This window comes from Cynocephalus volans, chromosome 11, assembly GCF_027409185.1.
Source record: "Cynocephalus volans isolate mCynVol1 chromosome 11, mCynVol1.pri, whole genome shotgun sequence".
In the NCBI taxonomy this organism is placed as follows: domain Eukaryota; kingdom Metazoa; phylum Chordata; class Mammalia; order Dermoptera; family Cynocephalidae; genus Cynocephalus; species Cynocephalus volans.
The window spans coordinates 128,493,504-128,506,023 of NC_084470.1; the positions used below are offsets into that span (position 1 = coordinate 128,493,504).

The 12,520-nt window shown below is 33.9% G+C and overlaps 1 protein-coding gene across 5 annotated transcripts in view; it reads left to right on the plus strand.

The window, feature by feature from the left end:
* Positions 1 to 7,732, plus strand: part of DENND1B (DENN domain containing 1B) — a 256,636-nt gene extending 248,904 nt beyond the window's left edge. For 4 of the 5 annotated variants that reach the window (XM_063114157.1, XM_063114160.1, XM_063114158.1 and 1 more), the window contains 2 exons: positions 665 to 881; positions 1,669 to 3,980. In XM_063114157.1, coding sequence (XP_062970227.1) covers positions 665 to 881; positions 1,669 to 2,217 — 766 coding nt within the window. In that variant the 3' untranslated portion in view covers positions 2,218 to 3,980. Of the gene's footprint in view, positions 1 to 664; positions 882 to 1,668; positions 3,981 to 4,620 lie in introns of those variants that run through there. The other variant, XR_010024876.1, reaches the window with a different exon arrangement.
* Positions 7,733 to 12,520: the final 4,788 nt, after the last annotated feature.

Consider the following 12,520-nt stretch of genomic DNA (forward strand, 5'->3'; position numbering starts at 1 on the left):
AGAGGAAAATGTAGTACAAAGTGCTAAAAATTAACTTTAATATAAAAAAAAGGAAATAATAGAATGTTTTTAGTTTTTTAACAATTTTATGTATGGGGGTGACAAAATGAACATTGTTTTCTCTTCATTAAGTATGAGGGTACTTCAGAAAGCTCATGGAAATAGTCGTTTTATCTCTTAATTCTGTTTTTCCACAAACTTTTTGAAATACCATTGTATATCTCTGTCTATATAAAAGAATATGCATTCTTCTCTAAAATAAGTGAATATATAGAAAAAAAGGAAACTATACAAAAATATTGAGAGTGCACGTGGGCTATAGCAAACTTTCCAAGTGTTCGATCTAATATTCCTAAGGTAAAGTTCTCAAGTCCCACAGAATTAGACTATGTGAAATGCCCTGTGTCTACTTCCAGATTGCTAAGCTACCAAAACTTGTTCTTTGTTTGTTCTTAAATTTTCCAGCATTTGAATTGGTATATACATCACCGTAAGAATTTGGCCGTGAACCAATGATCAACTTTTTTGTTGTTCCACTGAAATAGCCGTTTGATTTTTACAGCTCTCTCATTAATTGAATATAATTGGTGAGAGATTACTTACATACACTTATATACACATATGTGGTTATATGCCTACTACTGCATGTTTTATTTTTCTTCAGGTTATCTTCTGAAGATGGCGAAGAAGCTTCTGCATATTTTTATGAAAGTGATGACTCTGTTGAAATGAGAGTAAAGACTCCCTACTCAGGTGAAATGGACTTACTAGGAGAGATCCTTGATACACTGAGCACACACAGCTCAGATCAAGGGAAGCTGTCAGCTGCAAAGAGCTTGGATTTCTTCAGATCAATGGATGATATTGATTACAAACCTGCGGTTAGTTGATTTTCAACTTAGGAATTAAATGAAAACATTTTTTCCCTTCCTCTGATTGCCTGATCTTATAATCTTAGTTGGTAGAAGCATTTAATCTCTTAATCAGTAAGTGTCAAAACTTCAAAAATATAATAAAATGTAATCACTAAGAATTATTTCTAGTAATAAAATTCCAGCATTTTTCCTTTCACTTATCCAGTTCTGGGACAACATATATCCACAGGATGAATAAGTGGGGCTATTTTATGTTCCAAATTAATTGAAATTCTTTTGTCAAGCAGTAATATTTTGTTGCAATCTAATTTATAGTTATCTTCTCTAGGGGATTTTTTAAAGCATGAAATGTTTCCACTTTTTTCCTATATTTACTGTGTTTTCAAAAAATTTTTAATGAATGTATTTATTCAAAATTTTTTTTCCGTTTCATTGGTTAAAAAATGAACAATGTTTTAAAGAAATTGAACTGACTGCTTTAAAAACATGAGAGATAGAAATGTGAGTAGTAGCAAACCCATTCTCATTGTAAATGACTCCAGAACTTGGCATTATTATAATCTAGGTTGAAATTGATGAGTGACAATTTCCAGGACATGGAAACCACGTCCATCCCATTTCATTCCTGTTTACAGAGCCATTTGGAAGTGTGCAGAATTAACTCTTAATGCTGTGTGTCTCCTGGGAGGAACTTTAAATTCCCAGCCTTGGAAGATTTCAAACTGGAAAACAATTACTAAAGTAATGCTGTAATTTTATTAAAAGTTTTCTGAATTGTTGCTTTTTCTTTCAGAATAAATCCAATGCACCTAGTGAGAATAACCTGGCCGTCCTTTGCGGGGGTTCTGGAGATCGAGCAGAGTGCAATGTCGGGCAGGATGACAGTGCCCTCCACGGCACACACCTTCCTCCCGCTCCCAGGAAGCGGGTTTCCTCGAGTGCTTTGACAGATTCACTATTTATCCTGAAGGAAGAAAACGGTGAAAAACACCTCAGTGCTGACAGTGCAAGTGGCCCTCCTGTGGTGGAAAAGCCAGCTTTTACTTCTGGGCTGGATTTCCAACTAGCTGCCCCTGAAGTTTCCCCAACTGATAAAGGAAAAACAGAAAAGAAAGAAACACTAAGCCAGAGTTCAGATGATCTGCTTATACACAGCCTTGGGCGGCATCCATCTACTTTTGTTCCTTGGGAAAAAGAAGGAAAAGAAGCCAAAGAGATGTCCGAAGATAGTGGACTGCTCCATGAAGTAGTGTCATTATGTCACATGACATCTGACTTCCAACCAGGCTTAAACATTTCGGAAGAAAACACAAGTGGAAATCATGCTCAAATCCACAATTAAGGGTCAGTCACTTGCATCCAGATTTCCATGGAGACATTTTGGGATTCCATATAATCTGTATAGTAAACAATTTTTTGTAGGAATGACAACTCTTACTACTATTTAATTTTTTTTTTCCCCATCTGGAACATACATTTCCCCCATTTGTTCATCTCATGGATATCTGTTATCCATTGATTTTTAAATGTAAAACGAATTCTTCTACTGTGCTCTGAAATCAGGTACTAGTTTGTATGTATAGTGAAAGTATGTATTGAACATGTGATCTCCCAGTATTTGGTGCTTAATGCCATTCATTTTATTTAAACTAAGTATGCATATATAACCCTTGCCATAACCAGTAGCTACTAATACTAATCTGGTTGAGCATGAACTGAGTAAACTATCAAATCTAATCTGAAAGTGATGAAACTGTTAATCCACTAATTGCCTTAATCTTACAGCTCTATTAAGCATACTTATATAATTTATGAAATTACGTGGAAAGTTTGAAGGATAAGTTATTAGCATTCTGCAGAGCAATAATGCCTTTTTCTATTCATTGAATCAAGGTCAAAGTTCATTTTTTAAAAGGTTGAAAAGCTTTCTTGTGGAAATATTTAATTTGCTCCTATAAGGACACTGTAGCTATGTTTCCCCAAAAGTATAAAGGTATATACACATTTACCTTTCACTCAGTGAAGTGTATGAAGTGCTGAATTACAATGTGAAGTTAATGACTTGTGTTTACAAACGAGACACTTTAAAATTTTTTCACAGTCTCTCTGGATGCCTTTGCTATCTAGGGGTCCGCCCCAAGAAAGCCAAATGCAACGTAAATGGTCCTGATGAAAAATTTTTCTGTCTTTTTAAAAAATTTGTAATTCTCTATCAAAATCCTTCATACCATCAGCTCACATTCACTTTTTAAATGATTGACTTTGTATTTAGAAGTTTTAGATTTACAGAAAAATTGCAAAGATAGTGCGGAGTTCCCATAATACTGTTTTATCTCTGTTCTTTACGTCGTATATTAGCACGGCACATTTGCCACAATTCATGATATTTTTCTTATGATTAGACTGAGATTATGGGCTTTGGGGAGGAAGATCACAGAAGTAAAGTGCCATTTCCATGGCATCCTATCAAGGGAACATCTTGTGAGCATGATTTGTGAGTGTTGACGCTGACCTTGGCAGCCTGGCTGTGAGGGGGTGTTTGTCAGGTTCTCAGTCTGAAGCTACCCTTTTATCCCCGTTTAGTACTGCAGGGAAGTCACTATGAACAGCCCACGCGTAAGGAGTAGGGAGTTTTGCTTCCCCTCCTTTAGGGCAAAGGAGTATCTTTATAAATGTTTAGGAATTCTTTTGTATGGAAATTGTGTTTCTTCTCCCTGTAATTCACTGCTGAGCTTTGGAATTCATCTGAGAAGAAATCATGATAGGTTAGATCGGCAGGTATAATCAGGGGAAAAATCGGTGATGATAATATGGTTAATTTGTTATTAGCGTATTCAGTGTATCCAACTCTATATATCCCTAACCATGGTTATTTTAAAAAAATTGTCTTTTTAGAAAAGATGTTTGAGAAACCATTCAAGTACCCAACAAGACTGTACTCTAAAATATTTACTGAAAGAAGAAAATTTGTTAAAATCCTAAAAGGGGGTTTCTTAAAAACATAACTTCAAAGTATTTATTCAGGTTGGTCTTGAAATAATTTAAAGAAAATGACCAAGTTTTTCTTTTTTAACTACATTCCAAAATCCAAATGGTTATGTTTTATTTGGGGCAATTATTTATTCATGATTATAAAAGAAGACCAATCTTATTTTCCTTATAAGGATAGATTCTATATTTTAAGGGAAAAAAGTGTTTAATTATTTTTTTTAACACAGAAGTAAGACTCAGTGCTCTTGTCAAATTTTGCCTTTATATGCTCATTACAAAATTCTGATTTACTGAAGTATGTAAATAGAAGTCCATATATCGAAAGAGTTGCTTTAAATGAGAAGGGAAAATAGTTACTGTGCCTGTTAATCTGCTTGGCAAATAATTCTTCATAATTTTTGAAAAGAATGTAAAGCAGCCATTTAATACTTTTTTGAATTTTCAAATGAGGATTTTTTAATTTTTTACTTTTTTTTGTCTTTAGAACTCATAGTCTGAAGAAAGAGATAAACGTGAGTGTAGCATAGGCCAAGTTTAGGTTTTAATCTCCTTGCTTCATAAACATCATGGCCTTAGAAATCTAAGTTCTTTTTCTGTCTCTCAGTCACCTCACAAGATGTTTGGCTATAACACTGTGTTGTTTTGAGGATATTTATCCACTCACAAATAACATAATTGTCTCAAGGTATTTAAAAATGATTTGTGCCTTATTTTAACATGCAAAATTAATTGTTTTGTTCCATGTTAAAAACAGAAGCAAAAACAAAAACTCTACATGTTATTTTTGAAAAAAACCACAGAAGACTAGAAACAAGGATTGGTATTTCAGGCCATTAAAATTTTGAATATTCAAAGTCTGCTCTTAAACTAGACCTCCCAGTATTATGGTAAGAATGAGGGTGAGTTCTAAAATAAATGGAAGTGTTGTCTCATTTTTCTGCTGTGCCCAGATTTTCTATTGTAACTAAACCAAATATTTGTAAACTCCTCTGCTGTTTGAAATTATTTTTCAAAGAAGCAACACGTGTTAATATAACAGAATTGTATAAACTAATAGGACTTTTGGCTTTGGTATATCGTCTTTCAGATCTATGTGGCCTCTAAACTGAGTCGTGATTCTTCCTGAATCCTACTGTAGCCTTTATTCTTTTGCCCTTAGGCATCCATAGTATTTAGGGGGATAGAGAAGTAGTGTATGAATTTAAGAGCTGTTGTTTTGTTAAGTGAAAATGTTGCTAAGTGGTATATTTTGATGGTACCTACTTTAGCATATCTTAGAAAGGCACCAAAATATAGCATGATTGTTTTTCTGATTAAGAATTAATATACATCATTTATTTAGGAAATATTTACTGACTTTTTGTACCAGTCATATACAAGGTACAGTAACAGATGATGTAGGGAAATAAAATAGTTGGCATAGTCCCTGCTCTGAAGAAATCAATTAAAAGGAAAAGGAATTATAAATCTGCTGAAATAATAATTATAATAATGTACTCAGGGGTTATTAGCCCAATATTCTAACATCTAAAAAGAAGTTTTTTAGAACAGCTTAACCTAAAGCATGCTCAAGTTCAGAACCGTAGTACCATTTCTAATGTCATTAACTTTCTCAATTGTTATGCTAATAATGCTGTTAAGATATCCACTTTTAAAGGATAAATTCAAACTCTTACAAACTGAGTGTCCTTGTTTATCTGATTCTTTGTCAGCTAACCAGTCAGCACAGGACTCTCTGGAATGGAATCATGCTCCTTTGCAACACTTAGGGCCACTTGACTTACTTTAGGAACAATTTAGGGTGCGGGTGCAGTTGATGGGAATCCAGTCTTTGCTATTTTTATCTTGGCAACAGCATTCTCTAGAAACAGTTCCTCCCTTTTAAATTAAAACTCTATATGACAGCACTGTTACTAGGATTCTGCACTAATGTCCTAATAATGGGATCCAGGAATGCTAGTGACAACAGGGGAAGAAATAGACTAGAAAACTGTGAGTGCCCTCATAATCAGCAGACCTTCGTTCTCTTCCAGGGAATACGGATTTTCAGGAAAAGATTGTTTTCATGAATAAATTTTCTAATGTGAATTCCATTTCATTTGGCATAAAAGACCCTTAATCTGAGAAAATATTTGTAAATCGGAATATAAATTTAAGAATTTATCCCCAAATCTAATTTCCCACAAAGCACTTCTTAATGTAAGAAGTAGTTTCTCCAAACCCTTTGTCAGTATTAACATCTTTCCTATGACAAGCCCAGTAATATTGTTAGTGTGTGTTTCTTAAAGCGTACTTAAGAGGCAGAACGGTTCTGAGCAAACCTCTTACATGATTTGGTCAAGAAATAGGGAGTTATGTGCATTTAGACATAAACATTTCATTTTGAAAATAATAGGATTTTGTGCAATATTTTTTTCTTGCATAATTTAGTTTATATAAATATGCACATCTGCTTTTCTGGCAGATGCCTTAAGGTCATGTTTTTCAGTATTTGTGTAAAACTGTATGTAGCAATGTTCTGTGTCAATTTAGAAAAAGTATATTCTTTATATTGTTGGTGGGAGAAATGTTTTTGTTTATTTAAAATAATTATGGATATTGTATTATTGTATCATAACTAACTGCCTCAGCAACAATAAATATGCAATAAGAAAATCATGTACCTTAGATTAGGATTGACAGTTCTGTTACTTTAAAAGAAATTTATATGGTACAAAGTGCTGATTCTACATGTGTACATTTAACAGATACTTAGTCCTGTACCACATAAATAGAAATGGAATTTGTATGGTGATGACCACATATGTAGATTGTAATATTCTTTGTGATGAATCTTTGCTAAGATTTATAAAGGGCATTACCAATACTTTTTTGACTTTCTGTAAATTAAGTTAATTTTTTGTATGATGTACAGTTTGTTTAACCTTAGAGCTTCTATAGATTTCTACTCTTATTATACTTGAATAAGGCAGAAAAGCACTGTGGAAAATCTGTAGCTCTGGATGTGATATGCAGACATACCAAAAAAAAAAAAACAAAAAAAAAACAACAACAAGGTACTGAACAGCAATGTTAATGGAATGCTTTATATCCAGAAAGCTATGTTTTTTCAAGCCACATTTTAGTTAAGTGAAGTAACTGAAGATATACAATCTTTTAACTTAAAATGTTGCAAAGTGAGAAATGATTACCTCTTTGATACGATGAACCTATAAGTCTGTTCATCTCCATGTTATCTCAGTTCTCAAATGGGAGCCTTGTTGAGGTCCATAACAAATCCACCATCTGGGTGGTTATGTGATGTTTAGGACAGGACAGAATTAGAAATCTGTGCATGTTAAATGCACCACATATGTCAAGTCGCCATTCTTCAGATAGTGTAATTCCCATGAGGTTATTTTGAGAGCCATTTAATAATCATATACCAAAAGCTAGATCTCCTGAATATATTATGATTTAGTACTTAATCTCAGTGCCTAAAACAGCAATGAAAAGGAACTGCATGCGTCCTACAACTTAAAATGCATACTTTTTTGCATAAAAGCTACAGGAAGGTTCAAAATTAAACTTTTCCAAAGCTGATTTGTTTTGCTTTAGATGAAGAGCTGTTTAAAAGGACTGAAAATCCTGAGCACTTTGCTCGACGTGGTAATCGCTAGCTACCTGTAAAAAGCTGCTCAGCATTGAGCTTTCCTTCATTGTTTTTGCCTCCTTGACGCTACAGTATAAATCATCTCAAAAGTTGACTACTGGCGGGAAGACGTTGTGTGTAAAAGTATGGCTTTGAGAATGTTTTTACAAATATGCAAAAATAAACATTGGATGAAGTCTACATTACCATAAAGTACCCAACAATGCTGTTATAAAATAAATTTGGTCACAATCAAACTCTATATGGTGGCGACTCTTCTTTTATGATTGACCGTTTATCCCCCACAGTGTTTTAGGTGAACTGCTGGAAGGACCCTCCTACCTCCGTCTAAGAGCTTTGTAAGTGACCACTGCAATGTACATTTAAGCTCGATTTTTCTGACAATGCTACCTGAGAGGTACTCGTTTTTTTACCTGTAGTCAGGAAATTTTCTTAGGCTCTAAAATCACAGGAGAATAGTTAAGTAGAGCGTCACTAATTATATCAGAGCAGGACTGTCCAAGTCAAACCAGCATGTTTATTGACCCTCATTTAGGGTTGGAGAACAAAGATGAGATTTAGTCAAGTGTACGTGAACAGTGCTTCAGGGACCAGAAGAAATTCTTATCCAAGAGCTATGATCAATCCTCCTAGAGCAAAGATCAAATTCCTATTGAATTAAGCACAACGTGATCTTCTGGGTGCAGAATTTCTGGGAATAACATGTTGAACTTTCCTTGTTTGCATAGAAGCAGCAAAGGTCTGATGATAAAAAAAAAGAAGATAATATTCCTACAAACCTAGGGTTCAGCTTTCTTTTATTGATTTTGATTGTTAATGCTTCGCCTGCCACCTTCACGGAGATTCGTGTCAATACCTCTCAGTGTCTCTGTGTGAGAGACATGGTCGTATCTTAACTGTATAGATGCAGGAACGAAGAACCCAGCGGGATTGTCCTTATGTATAAATGAAAAAAAAAAAAATGGCCTTTTCAAGTATAATTATGTAGTGAGCCTGGGAAGGTAACAGTGAATTACAGGACACATAAAAATTTGTGCATACATGAAAATGTAGCATTAATAGCATAAAATATGATGGTATGTCATGAAACATTCCAGGTGAGTAAAAACCTTCCCCAGGTTCTGTCATTTGATTGGAGCTGTTACTTAACTTCCCTGAAGCTTTATTTCTCTGTATTTAAAATAGAAGTGTCTGTTCTTAAAATGAATTATTTAATGCGTAATATATTTACTGAGATAATTCTATGTACATAGCAGCGGCCACATAATTTGAAGACTAGAAATTATTCCTAAGTATCTGGTTTAGTTTGCATTCATAGTAGTTTGGAGTACACAACCGTAAGTATAACTACACAGTCTTGGATTTTATCTAATCCAAACCTAGTTTTTCATCAGAATCACCTGGAGATCTTTAAAAAAAAAAAAAAAAAAATGCAGATGCCTGGACTGTGCTCCTGGAGTTTCTGGAGTAGGTGCTGTAGTTAGTTCTTTGTAGATATGAAGAAACTGAGCTGCAAAACACATCAAGGATATCCCTAAAATCGCATAGCAGCAAATGAGCAAGCTGGGATTTGAACTCAACAGTCTGGCTTCAGCTTTGCTATTGGGCAGAAAGGCAGGACAGAACTTAAACGGCCTGGCAACATGCATTCCCCACACAACTCTTCTATCTCACCTTCCTCCTTTAAGTCGTTTTTATTTATTTATTTATTTATTTTGTTTGTTTATTAAATATACTATGCAAGTTTTTATCTTGGATACAGAATTTCCTGATATCTGTTTGGGAGATGGTATTAATGTTTGGCTTCTCGTTTTCTTCTCTTTTTTCACAGTCCCCAGCTCAGTCTCTAGTTCCGTCCCCAATAATCCTCCTTGTCTGTGCACACTTCTCTGTGGCATTTTCTCCCCTTTCTTCTTCTAGATCTCATTCGTGCGTGTTGGAGAGCAGAGGGGGGTCCCCGTGGGTTTTGCATGGTCACTGGAGGACCAGGCTTGGTGCCATGTCCTTTTTTTTTTTTTTTTTTTTTTTTTGGTGCCATGTCCTTTTTGAGGAAAAGGGAAGGCGTAGCTTGTGCATTTTTTCCTGTGGAGCCACTGTTATTGACGCCTGAAGCCGTTGAGACCCTCCAAACACGCCTTGCAGAATATCCACTGATGTCGTTATATTTTTTTCATGTTTAAGAACCAGCACTCAAGACAAACTACTTATTGTTTTGTTATTTTATAATCACACCTACTTTAAATACAGCGAGGGTTTCACATTTATGATGTTCTTCTGTAGTAACACCACTTAAACATTGCTTTATTTAAAACAATATTTAAAATTTACAAATTACTTTTTGTAACTTTGGTTTCTAATTTAGAGATTCATTTGGAATATTAAAATGAACCAATAATATTCATTTAGTATTTTATTGTTTCCCCAAAGGTATAATATTTAAAATATATTTTAAAGAGCTAAGCTTTCTGAGATTTGATAAATGTCCAAATTGGATACAATCAATTAGGCAAAAATCCCAACTTGTAAAACAGATGCTAGGGATACTGCTTTGTTTTATCTTACAGGATCCCTTTATATGGGACATTCCATTTGACAAACTGTTAGAAAGTCATTTGAATTTCTAAGCAAGAACAATTGACAGAGACTTGAAATTAGTGTCTTTTAAAAACCTCTGTTAGAAAAATTTAACCAATATTTCTCATCAATAATAAACAATTATAGTTAAGATGTGGGTGATTATACACATATTACAGAGCAAAGCATCATTCTATACAAAAGTAAAGGAATACTATTCCTGGGGATTGTTGTAGGGGTATCAAACTGATTTTTAACATGCAATTATAATGTGAACTGAAAGTCCCTGGGCGTTTTGATTTAAAGATTCTTACAGAATTTTCAAGTTGCTTGCTGAATCTACTGCTATTGTTTTATGTGAAGATTCCTTTCCTTTCAAAATGTCTTTTGCAAATTTTCAAATTAGCTTTGGTGAAGTATAATTTACATCCAACACAATTCAATTATTTAAAGGTATAATTCAATGACTTTTGACAAATATATACAGTGATGTAACCACCACCATCAAGATTTAGAACAGTTCATCTCCCCAAAAAGTTGCTCTGTGCTCTTTTGCAGCTGTCTCCTACTCTTGGACTTAGCTGCGGCCACCATGGATATGCTTTCACTATAATTTTGCCTTTTCAAGAATTTCACACAAATGGGTTCTTTCTCTCAGCATAGTGCTATTGTCAATCATTTTAACTTGAGCCTTTTGGGAGGGGGTTTGTGTAGTGGTGTCTCATTTTGGTTTTAATTTGTATTTTCCTTATGCAAAGAAGATTTTGAGTATTTTATTTGCTTATTGGCAATTTGTTTACCTTATTTGGAGAATATATTCGAATCTTTTGTTCATATTTGTATTGAGTTGTTTCTCTTCTTACTGACTTACTAGAGTTTTTTTTTAAAATATTCTGAATAAAAGTCCTTGATATGTGTTCTGCACATCTTTTCTCTCAGTCTGTGGCTTTTTCATTTTCCTAATAGTGCCTTTCAACAACAACAAAAAATAAAAATAAAAAAAGAGAGAGAAAAGACTCAAATTACCAATGTCAGGAGTAAAAGAGAGAATACATCACAGATCCTACAGGCATTAAAAGAATAGTGAGGGTACGTTTTGAACAACTTGATGCAAATGAATTTAAAAAAAAACGGATGAAATGGACACCCTTTCTGATAGACATAAGTTACCAGTGCTCACTCAAAATTAAATAGATGACTGGGTGAACTCTACTACCAAAGAAGTTGAATTCACAGTTTTAGATTTTCCCTTAAAGAAAATTCCATACCCAGATGGCTTCACTGCTGAGGTATACCAAACATTTAATGAAGAAATAACACTAATTCTACATAAAATATTTCAGAAATTGGGAGAAGTTTTCCCTACTCCCTCTGTGAGATCAGTGTGTAAACCCTGCTACTGAAACTATAAAAGGCACTAAAGAAAATTACAGACTAATGTTCCTTATGAATGTAAACACCAAAATTCTTTTTTTTTGGTGGCTGGCCATTACAGGGCTTGAACCCTGGACCTTTGTGTTTTCAGCACCATGCTCTAACCAACCGAGCTAAATGGCCAGCCTGCATATGTGTTTTTTTTTGGTAGACATCAGAATTCTTAAGATTATGACAAATCGAATTCAGAAATAGATTTTTAAAAGTAATACCTTATGTGATTGCATTTTGTAATGTTGAACATGCTAATCGTCTTGATCACAACACATTGTACAAACACATAGATATTCAACTCTACCCCACAATTATGTATAATCAATTATTTTTCAATAAATGCATAATATGACTAAGTTCAGTTGATTCTGGTTGTAAAATGTTATATTAAGATTCAAAATCAAGCAACATAATTAATCATATTGGTAGACAAAAAAGGAAAAATCATATCAAATAGATATGGGAAAAACATTTGACAATATTCAAAGGGCATTATAGAAAGAAAAGGAAGAACTCTGAGCATACTGGGAATATAAGGGAACTTCTTCAAACTGATGAAGAGCATCTACAAAAATCCTATAGCTGACAGCATTCTTAAAAGTGAAAGATTGAATACGCTTCCTCCTAAGATCAGAAACAAGGTAAGAATGTCCATTCTCACCATGTCCATTAAACATTGTACTGTAGATTCCAGCTAGTGAAATAAGGCAAGGGAAATATACATATATAAATACCTACTATTCTAAAAAATTAGTTATTATTTTTGAAAGATTTTTTTTCAGGTTAACAATTTTTTTTTTCTTTCAGAATTTGGATATTTCCTTTCCATAATCTTCTGGCCTACATAGATTCTGACAAGAAATCTGCTGTAATTCATATTTTTGTTCCTTGTAAATAGTGTATTTTATCTCTGGCTTCTTTTAAGACTTTCTCATGATCATTGATTAATTACATCCATTATATTTTTATTTTCAGTTGTTTTTCTTTTCTCCTGAAATTT